General features: G+C 33.4%; 1 protein-coding gene across 1 annotated transcript; it reads right to left on the bottom strand.

Moving 5' to 3' along the window:
* Positions 1-6,916: 6,916 nt before the first annotated feature.
* LOC124838230 (RNA-binding (RRM/RBD/RNP motifs) family protein) lies at positions 6,917-10,753 on the bottom strand. The gene is made up of 6 exons (XM_047313786.2): positions 10,604-10,753; positions 10,487-10,527; positions 10,189-10,352; positions 10,003-10,102; positions 9,134-9,303; positions 6,917-8,849 (listed from the first exon to the last, which is right to left on the bottom strand). The coding sequence occupies exons 1-6, from the start codon at positions 10,654-10,656 to the stop codon at positions 8,313-8,315; spliced, it is 1,065 nt and encodes a 354-aa protein (XP_047169742.1). The 5' UTR covers positions 10,657-10,753; the 3' UTR covers positions 6,917-8,312.
* Positions 10,754-24,925: the final 14,172 nt, after the last annotated feature.

The raw sequence follows: 24,925 nt of genomic DNA, 5'->3' as shown, positions 1-24,925 counted from the left end.
TATTCAATCACACAAAATTCAGAAAAATGAACTACCCCACCGTACAAAACAAATAAAGTATCCCGTATTAGTCAAATTTGGCATCAAAATTCATGATTTTGGAAGAATTGGTTAGTTGCGTCCCGAAAAACTCAAGGTGTCTTTTAATTCTACTTGTAGCATTGAAACCAACTTTTAGTTTTAATTCAACACGTACTAAGAACTAAACTTAAAAATTAAGTTACAATATTTTTTTTAACTTGAGTTCAACTCAAAGTAAATTCCTACGAAGAATTTAAACACACATGTATATGTTTTTTACCAAACTAGGCACATTTGGTGCCAAAATGACAGGAATAGGTAAATTTTAAAAGATTTACTAGAATACACAAGTAGTGTGCAGGTCGAACGAATTTAAAAGAAGAAATCGTACATCTCTACACGACTTTCCTAGTCAATTTGTTAGAATCAAAAGTTGCGAGAGGTTCATGACTTCAACTTGAAAGTTGTCAAGGTTCAACTTCGAAGTTGTCAAGGGATGCACGACTTCTATTTGGAAGTCGCCAGTGGCTGCATGACTTTCAATTGGGTTTATCTGTATCCAGAATGTGATTTGTTAATAGATTACATAATACTGTTATCCACGTTAGTGTTAAGAAAATCTCACCATACACACTGTATAATTGAGTATGTTATTCATTAATAATTGAAAAATTTTAAATAGCCGTGATACTTATTATCGAAATAAAAATAAAATATCAATTATCTTAAAATTAAAATCGGTTTAATCTATCATAAAATAATATTGTATGTAGATAAACAGAAAATCATAACTACCTATTCCTATTTTATTTCTATCAAATCAAACTAAATATTACTAGACCCAAAACTAATAAAATAAAATTTAAACAAAATTATTAATAAAACCCTAAAATTTAAGTTTATCCGAACAATTTAAACGCTCCATAAGTTATCTAAGTTGTTCACTTTCTCCACTGAGTTACTTGGGCTCCACATCAAACTATCAACATACTCTACCAAGTTGTTCAAGAGTGTATATTGGTGGGACTTTGACCTCAAGGAGATCTTCGGTTGGGAGTTGTTCCCCTTATCACCACCAGCGACTTGGTTCTTTCCCTCCTTCTTCTCGCCTCTCGTGCTTGCGGCTTCTTGTTGCTGCTTCTTGTGGTATTCCCGCATGTCCTCCACTCACATAAACTTCGTCACTTGTTCCTGCAACTCCTCCATAGTCTTTGTTGGTTTCATGCAAAGACTATCAGCGAATGATCCAATTCTCAGGGTCATGGAAATGTGATGTAGAGCAAACTCATGGCTAACATCTTTGATCTGTTGTGAGATCTTCTTGTAACGGTCCATCAAAGCTCGTAGCAACTCGTCCTTCTCCTACTTGGTGTTGACCAAGGGTAGGCGAGTCAGGTTCTGGATCCTGCTAGCCGTGTACTGCCAACAAACAAGGTGCAGAAGGTGGAGAAGTTGTCCACAGGGTTGGTTGGTAAGGAGTTGAATCACGCCAACGCCTTCCCCTTCAATGATAAGGAGAAGGCCCTCCACCACACAGGTCGCATGACGTGTAGAAGGGCATCAGATTGACAAACATCATCAAATGCTCGTCTAGGTCGGTTGACTCGTCATACTTCTCAAACGTCGGGGGAATCCACCACTTGGGCAAGGACGTCTCCATGATGGTTGGCGTAAATGGTAGTAGACCGACCATGTGGACCGTCTATACCGAAGGAGCTCCCTTGCGTGCTCATGTGCTTCCTTCTTGGATCGCCTTGGTCGACACCTCAACCTACTTGTTTAGGTTCAACTGGCCAAGAGCGCCCGACATCGAAAGTTGGGTCATCTTCTCCTAGCGTGCGATTGCATTCTCGACCCTTAACGTCGCTAACTCCACTTTGTACCTCATTTTCATTTCTTGCATCTGACGTTGCATTTTCCTTATCAGCTCCATAGAATCTTGTTGTTCACTCGACTCTCCTAATGGTCACCACTGGGTTGTCTTTTGCTTCCTCGAGCCCCTGGTGGGTGTCCAAAATTTTGAGTCATGAGGTCGAGGTTATCTGTTTACTAAAACCTGGATTTCCTGATGCTCGTCTTTATCATCATTTGTCCTTGTTAAATTGGGAGGTTAACTCCAGAAGGTAGTCAAAAGTCAGTAAAGATATGGCGAGTTTAATGCGTAATAAATACAAACACTTCTTTCTTTACCTTAAACTTATATTTATAGATTTTGAAATGTGTTTTGAATTACTGACTACCTAATCGTGACATAATTGATGTTAATCATGTGTTTTATCGGAAGTTAATCTCAATCCAACCTAATCATCATTTAAGGATGACTATTCGGTTGTAGGATATAGTCGCTCGGTCTGTCAAATGGTAATCGTGGCATTTATGACTGTATAAGCAGTCCGGTTCAAGATTAACCTATGGTACAAAACAGATCCAAAATTTAATAGAAAGATGCCTACATTTATATATGAATAAAGATGAAGTATTGACTCAGAGAAAGCTAGATCCTGGATTTAATACCCTTGGTAGGCATCTTAAGGTCTCTGTCATGCCATCAATGTACTGTAAATTGTAGTTAATTATCTAGCAGTATGCATCAAAACAGGCGATGCATATGCCATGCCGCTAAAAGTGATGTCAGGAACCAATTTTAAAAATTATTAAGCTTATGAAGACCAAAACCGACAATTTCTTGTTGAAGAATTAAAACCAATTTAGTCATATATTTAGAATCTATAATATATTTTATCCAAGAATAAGAAAACACGCGAGAAAATAATTGTCGTTTGTTGTATTTGAGTGTGCATAGGTATGATATTGCTTTTGGGTTATATAGTTTAGGATTCATTAAGTACCTCATTCCCCATTATCTCTAATTTGTTGTGTTTTTCGCTAGCCTATCACGAGGTTGGTCTTTGCTAGAAGGCTCAGATTATCTTCTTTTGTCCGTATCACATGGTTCAAAACCGCAGCTATCTGTTTGGAGTATGTCAAAGTTAGCTGCATCTTGGTCATACAGACTCCAAATAGAAGGTTTGACGATTTATTTCTTTTCCTTATGATACACAGACTATATGTCTCTTGTATTCAATTTAAGAAATCATGTACCATTTGAATGGTTGTCTGTCTTGCAACCAGCAGAACTATCTAAATTATTGGTTTATATTTTTCATGCATGCTCTTCCATTTAGTGGATTTTGTTTTATCTTTATAAATTTGCGACTACATGATGAGAGTTGTGTTGATCTGCAGAATTATAATGCATATGTTTGCAGTTGTCTTCTTTGCAATAGATTTGTCATATTTTGGTCTTCTGGATGCTATATGGATTCTCCACCATGACAGATTCAATTGGAATGAAGGTTTGCAAATTAAAGAAAGCTCTATATGGATTAAAACAATCCTCAAGAGCATGGTTCGAAAGATTTACCAAGTCTATGAAGGCTTTTGGCTATAGAGCAAATAACTCTGATCACACCTTATTTTTTAAGAGAGGAAAAAGAAAAATTACAACTTTGATTATATATGTAGATGACATGATTGTTAGAGGAAATGACCAAGATGAGATTTCTAGTTTACCACAATACCTTGCATTTGAATTTAAGATGAAATAACTTGGAAACCTCAAATATATTTTGGGTATTAAAGTAGCTAGATCAAAACATGGTATTTTTCTATGCCAAAGAAAATATACTATTGATTTATTATCGAAAACTAGGTTGTTTGGGAGAAAACCAGTTGATACACCAATTGAACAAATCATAAACTCTTTTAATGTTCAAATTCAAAAGCATAGACAGAGGGAGATATCAAAGGCTGGTAGGAAAATTAATTATTTGTCTCGTATATGTCCAGATATTACCTATGCAGTGAATGTTGTTAGTCAATTTATGCATGACCAACGAAAGCTTCATATGGATGATGTTGAGAGGATTTTGAGATATTTGAAGTCAACTCCTAGAAAATGAATTTTGTTCTCAAATCATGAAAACTTAAATGTAGAAGGGTATACTGATGCAGATTGTGTGAGAGAATCTTGTAACTTGAAGAAGTAAAACTATGATTTTGTACTCTGACAATAAGTGGATGCAATTGTTCATAGTATTGTGCAGCATAACATTTTAAATAAATCTTTTTAAAATATTTAATTATCTCTTATTAATACCTAACAAATCTATTATCTTCTAATAATATCTAATATCTTTTAATTAAATCATTATTACACCCTTTCATCTTATATTTGAAATATTGATTTAACCTCATTTATTTATTTTATCATAATTTTCCAAAGTCTTACCGAGAACATGATTCTTTTAAACTTAAATAACTATTCATAAAAATATACAAATACACAAATTATCTATAAAATAAAATTAAAAAGTTATTTATTCTTATAATACTCATAATAAGAAAAAATAATACAAGTATTTCCACTAGGATAAACAGAATTCTCCTCTCTTATGTTTATAATTTTTTACCATTTCGTCCTACCTATTGAGTAAATTGTTAATATTAAAATAACTATCTTTAAAAAAAACAATACATACAAAAAGTAAAATTACCTACAATAAAATTATAAGTATCATTTATATTTATTTTTCTTATTATTTTTTATGAAACCTTTTATAATTCAAAAATATATTATTATTATTATTATTAAAATGAATTATAAATTAATTATTTATACTCAACTTATGCACTTAATTAATGATTTTAAATGTTTGATTTAATCAATTTATTTAACTATAATAAAAAATTATATATGCTACTATTATAAATTTATGTATATATCAAATTAAAAGTAAAGGATAATAATTTAAAAAGTAAAAACATTTCAATTTTGGAAGCCTAAATTTATTATTTATAGAAAAACTCCTGCTTCAATTTAAAAACATTAAAACATTGGCTTAATTAATCCAATAGTCCTCCCTTTTATAATCCTCATTTTTGTGAGAGTATGTTAAGTCTTCACTTTAAAAAAAAATTAAATTGTGTTTTAACCCTTTAAAAAATTGTCTCAATCAGATATTTTATGAACAAAAATTAACAAAAATTAAACAAAAGTTACTAACAATAGCATGCCATGGTTTTTTTAATTTTATATTATTTTAAAAAATATAAATTTTCTTGTAAAAGTTTTTGTTATTTATCAAGTTCTTCATATAATACATACAACATCGTGTGACAAAACATTATCATTATCTTAATTTCAATTTAATTTCTATATTTACCTTAAAAAATATTTAATTTTATTTTTTTCAAAATAAAAAAATATTGTCTCTCTTTAAAATAAAACAAAATTTATTTTTTATATAAATATTATAATAATATTTTTATTTAAATTAATTTGTTTAATATATTACATTATTATATATTATTAATTCATGTTTATTAATCATATATTTTATAAGATTAAAATTGTATAAATATTTTTACAAAAGAAAATATTTAAAATTAATACACTTTTAATTTATGTTTTTGATAAAAATTAATTAATTAATAATATTTATATAAACAATAAATTTAATCATCTTTTAATTAGACGATCTTTTAATTGGAATCAAATCTATTATTTATATATATACTAATATTTTTTTTTAATTTAGTTATTAAAATCATTATTATCAAATAATGAATTAATAATATATAATAATATAATTTGTTAAAAAGTTGTTTTTAGTAAAAATATTAATGCGACATTAATACAAATGATAAATTTTCATTATTTAATGTAAAGAAAGATAATATTGTTTAATTTAAAAATATTAAAATTAAATCAACTTAATAACATAAATATAAAAACTAAATTAAAATCAAAACAATAACATCTAAAAATGTTCTACCACTAACAATATCATATATCACCATAAAATTCTATCATGTAACACTAACAATATTACATATTACACCACGAACTACAAGTGACAACAAAAACTTTTACAAAACAGAATAATTCTTTTAAAATATTAAAAAATATCAAATGTTGATACATAACATACCATTACCTTTGTTAAAAATTAAGACAATTAATTTTTTTTTCAAACAAAGACCAACCTAATACAAAGCCACCAAAGTAAAAACCATCCGACTAATTAAACCTAAAACATTTTCATTAAAAAGTTTATAAGGTATATAACTAACACTCCAGAAAATTAATAATATATAATAATATTTGTTAAAAAGTTATTTTTAATAAAAATATTAATATAATATTTATACAAATAATAAATTATCTTAACGTAGAGAAAGATAATATTGTTTCATTTAAAATAAATTAAAATTAAATTAAATTAAATCAATAAAACAAATATAGAAACTAAATTAAAATAAAAACAATAATTGAAAGTTTTATACCACATAACATTAACAATATCACATATCACGTGACAACAAAATCTTTTACAAAACGGAAAATAATTCTTTTAAAAATATTTAAAAAAATCAAATCTTGATCAGTAACATACCATTAATTTTTGTTCAAAAATTGAGACATTTTTTCAAAAATTTAAGATACAATTAAATTTTTTTAAAAAACAAAGACCAACTTATTACAACAACCAACGTAAAAACTATCAAACTAATTAAACCTAAAACATTTTCATTAAAATGTTTAAAAAGTATAACTAGCACACACTGCAGAATATAAATTCTAAAAAGGCTACTACTTTAAAAATAGTACAACATATATTTTAAAAACTAAAATCCTTATTAATTCTTGTATGTAACCTCAGATGTAGCTAGATTAATATCTTCAAAGTATTTATCTACATTAGCGGCCGTCTGAAGCATTCCAAATTCACAAATTTTCACGGAGGGAAATCTAACTTCTTACCAACTTACAAAAAATTACTATTGCTTTCAATTTTGGGGGTTAGTATTTAAAATATATTAAAACATATGGTAAGAAATAAGAACACAAACCAGTTTCTCAATTGTGATTTACACGCAATTTAATTACAAGACATTTATTTAAAAGGTGGGAGGAAATGAGCTTCTAAACAATAAACCAGGATGGGTGACAGCCAATCCAACAGCCTCTGAAAACACCAAATTCGGTCTGGTGGTAGTCTGTTTTAACTCCACAACAATTTAAGAATGAATGAGTGAACAAATTTATTATCAGTGACCTCTGACTACAAGAGTTAAATGAAATCACGAGTCATTGTTCGTGCTAGCCGTATTCCAGGATGAAAAGGTGTATGTTTGTTAAAGGGTTGAAGGGGGCTATGAATAGTAGTTAGTACCATCATCCATAAACACACTGATAATATATCCAAACCAAACAACCTGTGTATCACTTTAAAATACAGATGCTTATTGGTAAGGACCTAAAACTAGTTCTCATCAAGCTCCCCCAGACTATGTCCAAGACAACCAAATGCACACACTACTCCCTCCGGACTCAACCCTTATCTTTAACACTAAGCACCACCACCAAATATACAATTGAGGATAATTTAGAATAAAATACTTATTTATTATATTAAAATGACAATATTAAATGACTTAATATTCTTGAGAAGTTTGAAACTAGTTAACTTTCCTCGTATTTAAGTACAGAGGTAGTAGTAGAATCACAGGATATAAAATGTCTAACTGGCAAAGTCTTGTAGTTTCTGAATTTACTCCCCTCTGTACATGGAGAAATATCTACTTAACATCTTAAGGGTCTTAGAGAAAGAGTTCATATTAGTAATCTGCCTCTCTATGATCCAATTTCCGAATGCTAACACGGAATGCTGTCAAAAGAGCCCTTAAGAAGAGTGACATGAGAACCCTGTCGAGACTAATTAAGATCTATCTCATGGATATGATCTAACTAGGCATGTAACTAAATCACAGCGACTGCATCAACTAGTTTTACCTGAAAAGGTTGAGTCAGCATCTTTAACGCTAGCCAAACACAACTTAAGGAAAGATGGAGAACAAGTACTCTTTCAAACAAATTTCTAGTATGACCTACAATAATACACAATCACACAACTCCACCACGATTCTAACTAAATATTATATCCAGAATTGTGACAGACTAACTTGCAAACATCTGAATATCACAAAAGCACAATGTGCCTATCTAAAATCGTATAGGCTGATAACTGATGGGAATCTCTAGATTGATGATGCTCGGGAAGCTCTAGACTGATGTTGTTTCTACCTTCGGTTGTCTAAGCATTAGATAAACAGACATGCTAGTGGCTCTTCTGACTTCTAGATAGTGGTCACCTGCAGTAAGTGCTTTGTGTCTAGAAAATGCTTAAACCTGCATGCAAATTCTACTGCAAAGCTTAGTAATCAAACTATCTTGTGTATGGATGGTAACGACTACTGCCACCATAGCTTCCCCTACTGGGATACACTCCACCACCTCCAGCTCCACCATAACCAGCAGCCGGGCCTGTTTCATAGCCCCCACCAGTTCCTGGACCACCATAGCTCCCATAGCCCCCAACACCTCGTCCATATGCACTTAACCCACTGTTGCCATAACCAGTACCAAGACCACCCATGTACGATCCGTAGCGACTAGAGTAGCCAAATGATGATTCTCCTCGAAAGCCAGCATAGCCCCCAGCACCACCGCCACCATAGCCCCCAAAACTACCACCAAAGTCATCTCCAGCCCCATACCCACCATAATCACCAAGCCTACCCCCAAACCCTCCACCAAGTGACCTATAAGAACCAGGACCATACCCACTTCCGCCAAAACTTCCATAAGAATCACCAAATCCACTGAATCCATCATTGTAAGAACGTGCCCTAGAGTCACTAGCAAACGGAGCAAGAGAAGCTGGGTTTGAGGATTTCTTTGGTTCAGCCTTCTTGATCTCAACCTACAACAAAGAAGTGAGTCAACCTAGGTTTATTTATAAGCACAATTTTATTTTGCCTGGGATGCACGGACAAAAAATAAACCTGAAGCAACCTCACCCTCTAAGTCCAGCAATACCAATAATTTAGTACCGAAAGCATGCATTCACACAATAAATCATCTAGAAGCAAAACTCTTTCAGAACAAAATCTTTTGCCGTGGAAACAGACCACCTACCTCCCCTTAGCAACTACCACATCAATTTTCAAACACGTGAAATATCCTAAAGAACAAAACACAGCTCACCTGAGTACCAGCCATATCAATCATGTTCCCATCTGCCAAAATATTATCCACAACCTTTTCACTATCAAATACTATAAAGCCGAACCCCCTTGATCGCTTTGTGGTGTGGTCCCGTATAATCTCATGCTCTACCACCTTCCCATACTTGGAGAAGAAGTTCTTGAACTCATCTGCAATGCACAAAACAAATATAAATCAAAACAAACAATAAGTTCCATAGAACCAACAAAGATGTAAACACCCGATCATCCAAGCTAAATTCTACACCAGACACATCACCACTCCCCAAGAAAGCAAAATTCTCACCCTAGTCCCCTAAAAACACAAAACCTAATTAAATCATTCACGTTCATTGTTTTTCTAGACACCAAAGTGTCATGTGCTTAAATTGTAAACATTTATAATATGGCTTAAATTGTTATATTCAGCGCTTAATTTCTAGTGTTGCCAAAAAACATGCTATGATTTTTGTCACGAGCTGAATTCCGTATTGTCAAAATTAAGGTTGATCTCTTTTTAAAAAAAAAAAGGAAATGGGAACAAATAATAGATAGAAAAGTGACTATAATTGTTATGTTACTAAAATTTCCACCATTATTTTAGAAGATTAAGTGCATGTGCGTTTTACCCCAATCCCTCTTTCCAAGACACGTTCAAACTCTACTCTCACATTTCACTGCAGTTAACGAACTGAACGTGAACTCAAATCAAGCATAGCATGTGTAACCTTTAGTGCAAAATTCTATGATGAACATGTGTGATCAAAATTAGGGTTTCCCCGCACTGTTTTTATCTAAAACAACATAAACATGGATAATGGATAAACGAAGTGATAATAACTATTAGTATTATGTGAACGAGAATTGGACCTTCAGATACTGATGTTGGAATACCGCCGACGAAGATTTTCTTGGTTTTGAAGTCATTAGCCTGCGACGAACCCTTGGGAATGGTCCTCTTGATTTCAACCTGGGACGAGTAAAACGCCAAGAAAGGATCAAAACCGTGGGTTTCTTGGCCCAAAACGCAGGAAAAGAGTGAAGAAAAAAGAGTACCTGCTTGCCGCTGATGATGTGGTTCTCCTGAATGACTTGGTCAACGACGGAGGGATCCGCATAGGTGATGAACCCGAACCCCCTGGGTCGACCCGTTTGACGGTCCTTCATGATAACGGAGTCCGTTATCTCGCCATACTTTTCGAAGTAATTCACAAACGTTTCTGACAGGATTTAGCAAATCGAATCAGAGAACATGAACGATATGAATTGAAAAAAATTAACAAAAGCAGATGGAAACTAAGAAATCGAATATAAGAAAATCAAAAAAATCAAAGAAAGTGTATGGTTTTATGACCTAGGGTGGTTTCTTTGGCTAACCCTCCGATGAAGATTTTCCTGCAGAAAAAAGGGAAAGTGAGAATAGAAGAGTGAAACTGAATGAGAACAACAAAGAATGGTGAAAGGAGCAAACCCGGGACTTGCGCCGTCGCCAGAGTGGGGGTTGTCGGATTTTCTGGAAGTCATTGTTACAAATCGAGATCTGCAGGGTGCGGAGAGCTATGGAGAGAGAACAGAGCCAAGACAAAGACAGAAAGAGCACTAACTAGGTTTTCGATGAACACTTTGTGTGAATTGTCGTCGTGTTTGGGCCGGGCTTCGGTTTCTTTCAAACATTCGGTCAGGAATTTCTTTTGCCACTCCCGTGCTTTTCGTCTTCACCGTTATGAATATTAATTTTTTTTGTTAAAGTTATTTTCAAATTATGCAATTTAGAAATCATATGATTGTGGAAACTAAAACGTTAAAAATGTATATTGAATTATACAGCCTAAAACAATAACTTGAAAGTCAAATTTGACTTCCAATTGTATAATATGAAAGTCAAAAGTCAATATTGAATTTCCAATTACAAACTTTTTTCTTTTTTATAAAAAAACACTTTTAATCTAGATAATTTATATAATATATTTCTAAATTTCAAAGTAACTTCAGATTGTATGATGGACGGGTTATGAAGATGTATTTCATTATCTCATCCACATTTATGAACTAAACAAACATTTTTAAAAATTATAAAAAACATAAATATTAAAGTTTAAAAATATTTTAAATGTTTTTTATTTTCTCTCCCTAAATTATAATAAAAAATAATTATACATTAATTTCTCTAAATTATAATAAAATGTTTTCTTCATACATTAATAAATATTAAAGTACACCAACTAAATGAAATCACACATTGATAAAAAAAAATTAAACTAATAATAATTTGGTTTAGACATAAATATTTTCTTTTTTGAATTTTATGATGTTAAATTATTATATTATAGGAAATAAAAGTTCTTTATATGTTTGTGATGGTAAATGGTTGATGATGATTTTTTCATGGTATATTCGGTTTTGTAAGAATATTTTGGCGTCCATGATTGATGTCTATTATGTGAAGAAAGATTGTATGGTGTCTACAAAGAGCAATATGACTAAAGTTAAGGAGGACAACCAAGTTTCACAAGAGATGATTATGTTCTTAGAGATGTAGCGGGATTTTACAAAATATAACAACAACAAAATATCGTCGAGGAGATGCATGTGTTGAGGCAAGAGAATGCCAAGTTAAAGAAAAAGGTGAAATGTGTAACATCCCAATTTTGGATGTCACAAATAAGTTATAAAACCTTTTTAAAAACCATTTTAATTTGAAATAAAAAGACAATCTTATTCATATAATCTAAATTAAATTAAATAATCACGAAACTCATTACAATTAACTTATATATAAAATTGTTCAATAACCCAAAAGTTTCCAACACTTGTTAATCATCATCGTTTTACTCATCAACCGGTACATCTATATAATCAATTGTTCTCGTATAACAACATGAGTCATACGATCATCACACAAACACAAACAAACAAGGGTGAGCTAACAGAATAAACATCAATACAACACTTATATCTCAGTCGTTGAGTCCTTAACACAATCCTAGCATGCACTCCACCCATTCATGAAACTCCATCCTATAATTTATAAAATTCTTCATGGACCCACCACTACCTAAACCTATACAACTATCATCCTACATTTCATGTTACTTCACCACCACTCTTTTCATGCATAATTTATATCCTATATAAATGTCACCTCAACATCATGACCTCACACCCTTTTCTCCTTATTTTCATGTAACATAATTTACTCTTCCATGCAATCATACACACACGGCCCACAACTACTTTGAATCCTATATTTCCATGACAAAGGCTACCTTCACATTAAACCAAAGCCCTACTCCCAAAGCCAAATTCCAAGGGCAATCACATGCCCTCCAATTCTCACGTTAACTACCGCAGAACTTACACCCCTCCTAAAATCCAAAACCAACCTCCCTATTATAGCTAAGGATGAACTAACCACCCATGTCGTTATTGGTTTGCTCCTTCACAACTATAACAACAACCCAACTCTCACTCCCTACTACCATAGTTTCAGTCACCCCTCACCTTCACTCATGGTTAACAATACATGGCTAAGAGCAAGGAAAGCAACCGATACACATGAAACAAGGCCCTCTATTTCGAGAAAACTACTAACATATTGACAACCCTAAGAGGTATGTGATTCCAAGAATGTCGGTAATGCAAGACAATAACATAAATTTTTAGTTTCGAGAGAGAAAAGCATACACATCCTCCTAACCTTAATAAGAAAACAGTTTCTCCAAAAGTCACAACCTAACCATATAATGAGTTCGTAATGTGACCTTATTTTCTAACAACCCATAATGAGGCACTTGAATTATGGTTTCAGAGGAACCGCTTATTCCCTTGGAATATCTAGAAACTATCATGCACACACCTAACAATTACTTCCTAAAACTCAGCACCCACTCCTTCACACTCAAATCTTCACATTTAGTCAAGAAGTTTGTACCCGGGAGCCTTCCTACGGTTAAGACAAAATCGTTTATAAGAATAAACTATCTAAACACCCTCATTAGTTTTGAAGTTTAACAAGTAACAATAAACGAAATGAGTATATGACAATGTTATTATTAGAAAAGGAATACAACCAAAATATAAATGGTGTGAAAATGCTCTGAAAAAACTAAACATCTTAAGGAAAGCCTTACTAAAAACACCACGGTATTGAACAAACGCACCACTAAATGGTTTCCTTATTTAATGCATCAATGAGAGTCTTGTTCAATGCAACAAGTGTGATACATCATTAAGCGATGATCAAATGCGCTCTCGATATATCTTAATAAATGAAAGTGTCAAAAGATGTCTTTAAAAGTCCACCAAAGGTCTTAAACGATATTCCAAACACTTGTGTTGAAAGACACCTTGTTAAATGTATCCTTGAATAAAAGAGAGAAAAACTTAAAGAAGCGTTTACATAGGCTAGACAATACCATGTGTTGAACGATATGCTTCATCCAACGATGACGTCTTCATCAATTGCTTAGTATCTTAGTAAAGAGCTTAAATGATAAAAACCTACTTGAACCGTAGGAAACATAAAATGTACTTTGTTTTTTGAACATGCATTAAATGTCATTAAATGCTCAATGTTTAAAAACAGCAAAAGTGATAAGAGAAATAACATATCTGTTGCATGCATATCTACTCTACTTTGTGCATATTGCCTATTACATGCATCCACCTACCTCATCCTACACAAATCAAAAGTGGACGTTAGACACAAAGAAGACATCCACAAAACGTTCTTTTCATTAAAAGTCATGCAAGAAAAGTCGTCCTGCCTACTTTTGTCAAAGTACTGAAAGAGCAAGTGTACTCTAAAAAGTTGACTTTAACCAATGGCTGCTGCATATGACAAGACTAATAAGACTCAAAGATCAAGGCAAAGCGCTTTCTAACGGATATCTATTTTAAAAGCCTTTAAATAGAAAATCATTCAAATAAAAGAATTCAGAGAATTAGATATAGAGAACAAGGTCAAGAGAGCAACATCGTAAAAAACCTCAAGCACACAAACTCAAAAGAGAATATTTAAGAAAAGGAAGAAAAAATTAAGCAAGAAACACTCTCAAGCTTCATTGATATATAAGCTTACAATTGTAAGAAGAGAGAAGAGAGAAAAATTCACGTGAGTCTATTAGATTGAATTGTATTGCATACATATCCTCTCTACGAGAGTTATCATCTAAGGACTTGTAACCAACCTTTTGATTGTAAATTCTGATGAAAATTCAAACATTTTACGTTTAACTTGGTGAAGTTAAATGATAGCTAGATAAGTTTGTCTAGTGGAAACTAGAAGTGGGTCAAACATAATGACGTTTAACTTGGTGAAGTTAAATGGTAGCTAGACGAGTTTGTCTAATGGAAACCAGGAGTGGGTGAAACTCAACTAGACAACATATCAGAAAGATATCTGGATTGTCTAGGGATATAAGGAGTGGTGAAGAATACTGTGCAACCAGGAGTGGATGAAACTCGATTCTAGTCAGAGTAATAGTGGTTACTTGGAGTGACTAGGGATACCAGGAGTGGTGGGAATACTCAGTTGTAATCTTGTTGAAGATTATAGTGGAACCTGCTAAGGTGTTAAAGGAGACTGAACGTACCTCGGTGGAGCGAACCAGTATAAACATAATTATGTGTTTATTATTTTACTCTTGCTAAACACTTTTCTTAAAAATCCTATAGTTGCAAAGAACATTCTATAATAAATTTCATGAAGACTTCTACTCTAACAAAGTTGTACAAGCTACTCTTCAATATAAACTCTGATAAAGCATTGTACCTCTACGAAAAAGATTAAAGACTGATCTCTCACCTAAAGACTACATACTATTGTAAAATCAACTCAATATCCAATGGTCATTTCTCAATAGAGCATATATAAGGAAGATCAACTAAAGAAAAGAGAGTTGTTATTATTTGAAAAAGATGTAGAGGGTGAAGCAGTAATATAGAAGAGGTGAAAAACAAAGGAAGAAAAAGAAAGTGAGTATGCTCAAGAAAGATCATTATTCATTAACTCTTCCTTATCTCAAAGCTTATATCGTCTTATACTTTTTAGATTTTATCATTTTATCTGGTCTTTCACCATATTTTCAAACCTATAATGCCTGATGCTTCCAAAATAAAAGGAAGAGAAAGAATAAAGAAAAGAAGAAAAGAGGAGAGGAGAATGAGCAACAAAAAGAAGATTGAAGATCAACTTTAATGTTGTCATACTACATCGTTTGATGTTCTTCACCAAGGAAGTAACCTTAAAGTTACAAGACTCCACTTCACTATATTTATTCTTTTTAGGAGAGCAACTTGAGTCTGTAACTAAACAATATTTCATATTGTATTGTATTGAAAATGTATCCTCTCATTGAGAGTTACTAATTTGTATCTTGTATGAATCCTATAGTGGATCTGATGTAAGTTCTGGAGAGAACTAAACTACTCAATCAGGAGTGGGTACACTCGTTCTAGACGTGTTGTCCAGGGATAGATCCTAGAGAGGCTAAACTTAAACTAGATGTGTTATCTATGAGACCAATAATGATGTAAGAATACTCAAGCAATAGTGGGTAAACTTGTTCTAGAAGTGTTGTCTAGGTATTGATCCTAAAGAAGCTAAACTCAGACTAGACGTGTTGTCTAGGGGACTAGGAGTGGTGTAAGAATACTCAACACGGAAGGGGTTAAACTCTTGTAATCTTGAAAAGATTAATGAAACCCCTTAAGAGTTCATATTGGAAAATTGGACGTAGCTCAAGATTGAGTCAACCAGTATAAAAATTGTACCTTATTATTTCCCTCTTTTAAAAACTATTGTTTAGTCTCCTATGTCATCATCTGAAAGAATTCTTAATTATTTATTTGATGAACCAACATCTAAACATAGTACAATTTTTCATACGTTTATTATAAGTCATTAAATGCTACTTTGCAAAAATATTTTGAAAACATTATTTCCCCCTTCAGTGTTTTCATGTGTACTTCTAACAAAACTCTTCAGCAATTAAAGCAACCAATTTCACCAAACGGAATACCCAACGAAAGCTAGCATCACATATCATGCAATTTGTAACGCCCCAAATTTAAGGTGTTACAAGTTTACAAAAAAACCAAATATTTAAAAATTTTCTTATAGCACGAAAACATATCAAAAACCTTAACATTTAAACATGCACAATTTATTCAAAACAATATTTTCAAACGCCTTGTCCAATTACATTATTCCAAATTAATGAAAATAACGAAGGATATAAAATAACTCCAATTACACTGTCTTAAAAATCTAATCCAAAAGAACTTTTAAGGAAAACTCAAATCTTTCCTTATCATCTCACAAATATACCATGCCTCTCGAACATCTGCAATATCATATGCTCATGTATACCACATTATACGATCATCGCCAATAATTTCATTCACAAACACAAACATGTATGGGGTAAGTTACCGATAAAACAATAATAAAAACAAAATACATACATACTAATTATATCAACAATAATAATCAAACACCTTATACACAGAAGTAGTAACAATAGGATTTCTAATTCTCTAAACATAATAAATCAATCATATCCGATTACTGGCTTCCCGAGCCTCGATCATCCATCTTCGATCCTCGATCCTTTATGTCATCATGAACATCACACAACTTAACCACTAGTCTATCCATTCATCAACACATATGTTAATAACACCACATGTTACCATTACTATCAACATAGCATTCCTCTAGAGCATCTTCGTCATTGCGATCATCAATACGTGTACCACATCATGAATAACCTCATCTTGACCACCACCATGAGCCTCCACAAAAACCATAAACATCATAGTGGAAAGAATCAATCCCACTTTTGTACCCTATGTCACGCGCATGTAGTTGCTCCTATAAACCATTTGTAGCCTTCCCTACAGATCTGCTCGAGTAGTCACGCAATCCAACTAAGGAACATGTATTTTTGTCACACAAGGACAAGGAAAACATCATCACCCGTACACAAGGAAGGTTCAATACTCGAACAACCCTTCCTTTGCACACAACGCAAAAGGAAGCACATATCCATATATAAACTCAGGATTTACTAGGTACAACAAGTAGACTTATCCCTCACTCTTATGCTCATCAACCACACACTTAGGTAAACCCCTATACTCACTCATGCTCCAATCTCCAACACAAGTTAAGACTGACCCTAAACATAACCACTAATCTCATTCTCTGGTTGTCATCCCCTTCAAAAGCTCCTCAAGCTTCATCCACGTCCATTCTTCATCAAATTCGTCATTTTTTTACCAAAAATGCACTAGAAAAATCGATTATCATAACTGATAATCGATTATTCTTGAGAAGTTCACAATTACACAAAATATATTGTTATAATTGATTATCACTTAGATAATCGATTAATCTAATGATTCTAACACAACAAATTTCCATATTCGTCACTTATGAAAGGATAATCGATTATCATCCCAAATAATCGATTATTCTCGAAACCAAACTCAACATCAATGTGCATATAATCAATTATAACTAGTGATAATCATTTATTGCTGAGTCAAAACACATCCAAGACAGAATTCAAGTGTTCAAATCCCACATACATTAACTCTAGATCGCGAGAAAACATACCTAACACATAATGCATGCATTCAAATCTCATAAACCCTTATGAACATACCATAATGCATACATTACATCACTTCATCACTTGAATAATCAAAAACTCATCATTATGCATATTACAACCCAAACAAATCCAACATACTGCATATGATCATCATACCACTTTTTACAACTTATATTTGTGTGGTAAAACCCCCAAACAACATATATTTGTCCTTCTTTAGCCTCAATACATATTAACATTGGATAACCCAACAAAAACATACATACTTTCATTGAAAAAACACAACACAAAAATGATATGAATCCTATCATCATGCATACACAAACCCTTGCCCAATAATAACAACATATAATCATAGTCATCATCACATAAACATGTATTAAAACAAGGATTTCCATGCAAGAAAATCAAGAATGCATAGCATACAACAAACAAATGTAAGCTTCCCCATACCTTGGCCAATCCTAAGGCTTTATCTACAACTCCAAAACAACATCAATCTTTCCTTGCACTAAGATTTTTTGCAACTCTAACTCTTCTCTCCTAGAAAATGTCTCTCTTTCCCTATCTCTTTCTCTTTTTCGTTTTTAGATTTTGAGTAATATTATGCAACACCTTTTTCCTCTTCCCTTTTTTTGTCTCTTTTCACTTTATCTCTATCTTTTTGGTTAAAATAAGATCTCTCACTTAATCTCTAAAAACCACCAAGATTTTCTCTCCTATTTTCTCTTAACCACTTTTTAAAATATCAATAACTACTAAAACCTACAAATATTCATGTAATATTCTTTTACATTTTCATATTTTATATTATTTTGCATACCTTTACTTTCTACACCACCTAAAATAATGTCTGCACCATATAGTAAAGGTAAAAAAACCATATTTTCCCTTGGCCACTGTTAGAAATAGGAAGCCTTATATCTCAATTTAAGAGGGGTGAATTGGATTTAACCCTTTTTGAAAATCTTTTTCAAATCTTTAGAGAGTTCTGAAAACTTAAAATCAATACCCAAAGATTAGATAATCAACTAAGTAAAGAAAATGTAAAAAAAAGATCAAAGAACACCAAGATTTATACTAGTTCAGCTTATCAAAAGCTTACATCTAGTCTTCTCCTAACAACCTGAGTACAAAGGCTTTCCACTAAATCAAATTTCAGTTGAGAATACAATGAAACTCTCAACTGTTATCCTCACCACTCTCAAATCAGATTACAACACAAATAAGAAAGGAAAACACTCACTCTCACCAACTACAAGAGATGAAAACCCTCAATCTCTTCCCTAGCCTACTGGTGATACACAATGTAGAAACAATTGTACATTAATAAGAACACACTCTTGAGTACAAATATATCAAGAACAATGAAGTTCTCTTGGTCTTAAATGAATCTTTGAATATACGATCACCAATGAAGCCTGAAATCCTCCAAGAACTGTTCTTGAGAAACCCTATACACAAAATTCAAAATGTTTGTCAGTATTTGAAAATTAAAACGTTAATGAAACAGGTCTCGAGTTAGGTCTATATAGAAAATTCAAATTCTGATGCAGTTTAATCGATTATATTATCAGCTTAATCTATTATGATTTTGCTCTTATTTGAACAGATTATTACACATGTATAATTGATTATTTCAACACTTATGCCCATAATTGTTTCGTGGCTTAATACCTCTGATGGTCCCTATTTTCGTTAGGTGTGTTCGATTTGGTCTCAGTTTTTTTGTTCAATGTTGTTCTAAAGAATGCTATTTTTGTTCAATTTAGTCCTTTTTGGAAACGGCGTTTAAATCGTTAACGACAGACAATCTAGGTGTGCACAACACTAATGAGATGACATTTAACTACTGCCACGATACCATCTTCTTCATCCTTCAGCCCAAACAGATACCGAAACCCTACTTTCTCTCTAGTAATATTATGCAACATCTTCTTCATCATGCCGCCGTGAAGCCGCGCTTGTAGAGAACCATGGTAGCCATCACCTGCAACCTCCATGGCCATCACCATCAAAGTCGGGATCTCCCCCAAATCACGAAACTCTCATCAAGTCGTCGCGCTACCCAGATCACTTCTGCGCCTCCACCATCACAGGATTTTCTCAAGCCGCCACTGCCAGCATGTCGTACCTGCAAATCAAACACAGGCACTTAGAAACAGAGAAAGCTGAATCACACCATCCAAACTGCTAAGTCTTCACCGTCAATAATGACACAACGCACCCTAATCTCGAACTCTATTCGAATCTTCATTCTCACGTATCAGCCATGAATCATCCAAATCGAGAGCTTCATCGTGTGCGCGAAAATCCTTGCCGCCATCGCGCAAAGCTCCAGGGCCATCATCTTCTCCAACCTGCAAAGAACCACAACGAAATCCAGAAAAATCCAAATCAAAGAAACCTAGAATTGCACCGCTGCTTGCCTCTACCGGGCACCATGAGTGCTTTCTTACACAACTAGGTTCATCTTCTTCATGCTACCATGAGCCGCACAATTCACGAAATCATCCTCCAACAAAACCACGAGCAGTGTTTTCCTTCCTCTCACGGCGTAGGCATAGGAAGGTTTCCCCCAAATGCAGAACCCTAACTTTGGGGTGGTAAAGGGGCTGCCACGAAGACTCTACGTGGCAGTAGTTAAATGTCATCTCATTAGTCTTGTGCACACCTGAACTATTTATCGTTAACGATTTAAACGCCGTTTGCAAAAAGAACTAAATTGAACAAAAATTACATTCTTTTGGACAACATTGAACAGAACCAAATCGAACACAGCTAACGAAAATAGGGACCATCAGAGGTATTAAGCCGTGTTTCTTCTAACAGACTTAACAAATTAGGCTATTTGTATAATGGATTAAACCTTGCTTTCTGTTTTAATCAATTATCCAACTTATGTAATCGATTATATATACACTTAGCCTCATTAGTCATCCATTTGCCTTTCTTAAGAGATTATGTTACTTATATAACAAATTATGCCTATCTCTTTGTTTGAATCAGTTATGTAACTTATGTAATCGATTATAACATAGTGATTTGCTATAATTTAGCTTTCTAAGTGTTTTGGCTTAATCTAACAAATTATATAACTTATGTATTTGATTATAATTACCAGAACCTGGATTTTCAATTTGTTTTACGCTTATTTCTCTAACCATGAAATGATTAAAGCACCTAACACTAACATGTTAATGATTTAAAACATTTGTTATGCCATTTTGTTGTCCAAGAATGATTAAAACCATTTCTAATCATTTAGACCTATTCATCATCAAAAACCAAAATGTATAGAAGTTAGGCTCCCCTTATCAACAATCTCCTCAATTTTTTATGATGACCAACATATTCTACAATGTCCATTAACTCTCCTCCTTTAGTCATTAGCAAAAGAAAGGTAGAACAATGTAGTATAATGGAATGCACATGTGCAGAACATCAAAGAACTTACAAAACATTTAAGTATGTGATGCTCTCCCTATCAAAAAGAGTAGATGCACTATGTAATGTTGTGAGCAATATAAGAATTATTCCAAGATCAAGATTAGCTCAACATAACTATCCCAAAGTAAATATAAAACACATATGCAGGGACAATTTTGTTCAATGCTAGCAACAAATATATATTTCACATAAAATAGTCCAACTATGTATTTGTACAAGAATCAAAGCAGAATGGTTTAAGCAACTATCACTAGTGTAGAAAGGGCTTTAAACGTCTGTTATTTTGGCCTTTTAACGCGGGATCCATATCCGTCTTTTTGGGTGATGTTAATCAGACGTCGGATAGGGTATACCAGACATCTATATAGACGTCAGGCAAGGTATACCAGACATCTATATAGACGTATACCAGACGTCTATATAGACGTCGGATATTGGATATAACATACGTGTATATAGACGTCGGATATGGCTACATCCGACGTCTATAGGCCCTGAAACGTTTTGTTCACTGTAACTTATTGGACGTTGGTTTGTGCATTGACAGACGTCAATAGACGTCGGACATGGCATTAACCGACGTCTACTAGTGTTTTTTTTTAAATTAATTTATTGTTGCAATAAAACCACACCTGAAAAACATAAAATTGTCCTAGAACAATAAAATTGTCCTAGAACAATATACTATAATATATATATATATATATATATATATATATATATATATATATATATATATGCGTTTCATGTAAAGAAAGTTCTACTTACTGTGAAAAATAATCCAATACCAAAACTATCAAAATATAAACTTAAACTAAACCAAAGTAGTGTTCAACAAGAAATATAAGTGTGCCTAGCTCCATCTTTGCAGAAGATAAGTTGTCCACTCCTGCCTTATCTGTCTAATTGTGTCATTTGGTATAGGAGATGTACTCTTGAAGGGCTACAAAATGAAGAAAGATTCATTATGGTTTCATATATGTTTAAAGATGAATTTGATTTGTAATGTATTTAAGGTATGCATCATTACCTCATTCCAGTCATCTGTAATGACAGCTCGAATGATGGTTTTAATCCAACACATGACATAGAAACCACATTCCCATGAATCTAGCTGCTTGTTACACTAAACTGACAAACTAAATAGTCAAAAATTTAGATCATTCAATAACATAGAAAATAAATTAGAAGTATAAATGACTTACAACCTTTGGATACAAAATTTGAACTAGTTGACCTCGGGATTTACCAATAACTTTATTTAGATTGAAAACACAAAGTAAAATTAATATAACAATATTTATAATAAAAGTTTAAGGTGAACATCAAATTCAAAGTCATTTTTGGAGAAACACTTACCCTTGAAGCATGGTTCTTGTAACATCCCAAAATACAGTAATCACCATAAATCAGAATTAATTACAATTAACAGTAATCACAACCAGTCTTTGTATTAAATCAGATTCACAAAAGCCTAAACGGCATCAGTACAGGGAACGCTCTTAAACGCATACAAAGGAAACCCAAAACGGACGTTCTTATATGCACAAAACAACGTACGCAAAATAGGGGAATACATGATTAAGACGAACGGCCTTACAAAATACTTGGCCGAACGTTCTTTAAGCACTAACATTTACAATTCCTATTCTAACGAGCGCCTCTAAGGCTCGGCCTTCACTTCAACCTCTACCAGATTGGCTTCATCCAAATTTTCTTCTTCCAGCACTTGCTCAAGGGATGCACCACCATCTGCTCACATCCACAACGGATGATCATTGCATTTGGACAAGACGGATATACATGAACAGTAGACAACACAATGGAAATGCAAGGGTAAGCTTATAATATTTAATTTATACAATCAACACATACAGTTACATTTCAAAACACACATACAGCATGTGATTCATCAAATAATAATCATAGAAAAATGTAATATAAGACAGACCGTCCGGACTGTATGAACCATGTAGTTACAAGCGTCCTTGCACCCGAGTGGTGTAATAACTGATCAATCCCCAGCTGCCACTCGAGGTTAACCCTATCTGTCCGAAGTACTCAATGGACTAGGGCCTCCTGCCATTCCCACGCATGAATACCCCCTTCTACTTGAAGAGGCGTATCACGGAATATCAGGATGGACCGCGAGGCTTAACTTATCCAGGTTCATACTTTACCATTCAATATTTCATATTCAGCACATCTGAGACGTTCCTCCTTGGAACGCTCGTTAAAATCCACTTCCAATTATTCATTCAAAATATCATTCGCCCATAATAACCAGTTCTCTTTATTCATATTTTCATTCAGTGTTCCATTCTCTTAACATTAACAACATGCATCCTTTAATCAATTAAAACGAAATTATTCCAGTTTGTTTGACCACACGTTTCTGAACAAAAGAAACAAACTCTTTTCCATTTACGGACGTTAAGAAAACCTAACATATTTAAATGAAATTGAATTTAGAAGATCAGTATAATACTTAGAAGATTTGGAGTACAAGAACTTTATGTTGAATAAAGAGGATAAATACCTTACAAAATGACTTGGATAAATAATCAGAGTAATTGTAAATCAGAAAACAACACTTACTGTCAATGACCGAACGTTCCATAAATAACCATGGACGAACGCCAGATACGTTCGCTCAGAATTCAATAATAAGGACGAGCGTTCAGTTATAAAACCGAACCCTACTTGGACGAACGCTGGGTCAATGACCGAGCACAAATCAGAACGAACACTTCGGTATAAGACCGAGCGCCAATTGGGACGAACGTTCAATATAAGGCCGAACGCTCTGTAGAACGAACGTTCGACACAAGGTCGAACGACATTAAGGACGAACGCTCGACTTAAGGCCGAACGTCATTGATGACGAACGCTCGACTTAAGGCCGAACGTCATTGAGGACGAACGCTCGACTTAAGGCCGAACGTCACGTATTTATAAAGTTTCAAATATTTATCTATACTGAGCTGAACCGAACGCTCATTCACTAATAATGGGGACGCTCGTTCTCGAGCAGAATTCTTTCCAAATGAAAGAATTCCAATCTAAGTTATTTAATGAAAACCGAACGGTCTAAGACCGTACAGTGACGAGCGTCATTTAGCAAAGGGGATGATTTAAAATTTCAGATTTCACAAACTTAACAGAATTTTCCAGATTTCCATCTTATAAACCTTATAACTTTCATTCCAGATTTAATTCACCTTCAACTTCACCATCATACAGATTTCAACATTTTAATAATTCCAACTATACAATAATCATATTCCATTCATACATAATCAAATCAATCATGCATTTAAATCAAGATCAACAACATATAATACATACGAGCAGTGTTCGTTCACAACAGATCATTCCAACCAGAATTCATATCAGTAAATTTCCATAGCAGCTCAAACTTCAGAGGTATCATACATGCAAATCAGAATATAGAACATACAGTATAAATTAAACATATAAGCTTCCCTTACCCGGATTGGATTTCAAGCTTGTCCTAGATAGAAAATGGCTTTGTCCAACTACGCTTTTCTTACGTTCTTGACTCTTCCAAAATAAAATCTAACCACGGAATGCAGATCACTTAGAATACATGATTGCATGCAACCAAAACCCTATTTTTTTTCCAGAATCCTAAGGATGAGTTACAGAATGAAACTTACCAGTTTCAGTTCTTGAAGTTGTTCGGTCCAGTGAATAGCTCT

The sequence above is a fragment of the Vigna umbellata genome, chromosome 7 (assembly GCF_029865625.1).
Source record: "Vigna umbellata cultivar VRB3 chromosome 7, Vumbellata_1.0, whole genome shotgun sequence".
In the NCBI taxonomy this organism is placed as follows: Eukaryota; Viridiplantae; Streptophyta; class Magnoliopsida; order Fabales; family Fabaceae; genus Vigna; species Vigna umbellata.
This window is presented reverse-complemented; position numbering and strand designations above follow the sequence as displayed.

Excerpts from the sequence above, each read along its gene's own strand:
- LOC124838230 (XM_047313786.2), bottom strand. The coding sequence starts at position 10,656 with ATGACTTCCAGAAAATCCGACAACCCCCACTCTGGCGACGGCGCAAGT. Across the intron at positions 10,528-10,603 it reads GGCGACGGCGCAAGTCCCGG|GAAAATCTTCATCGGAGGGT; the intron begins GTTTGCTCCTTT and ends TTTTTTCTGCAG. Across the intron at positions 8,850-9,133 it reads TTGATATGGCTGGTACTCAG|GTTGAGATCAAGAAGGCTGA; the intron begins GTGAGCTGTGTT and ends TCTTTGTTGTAG.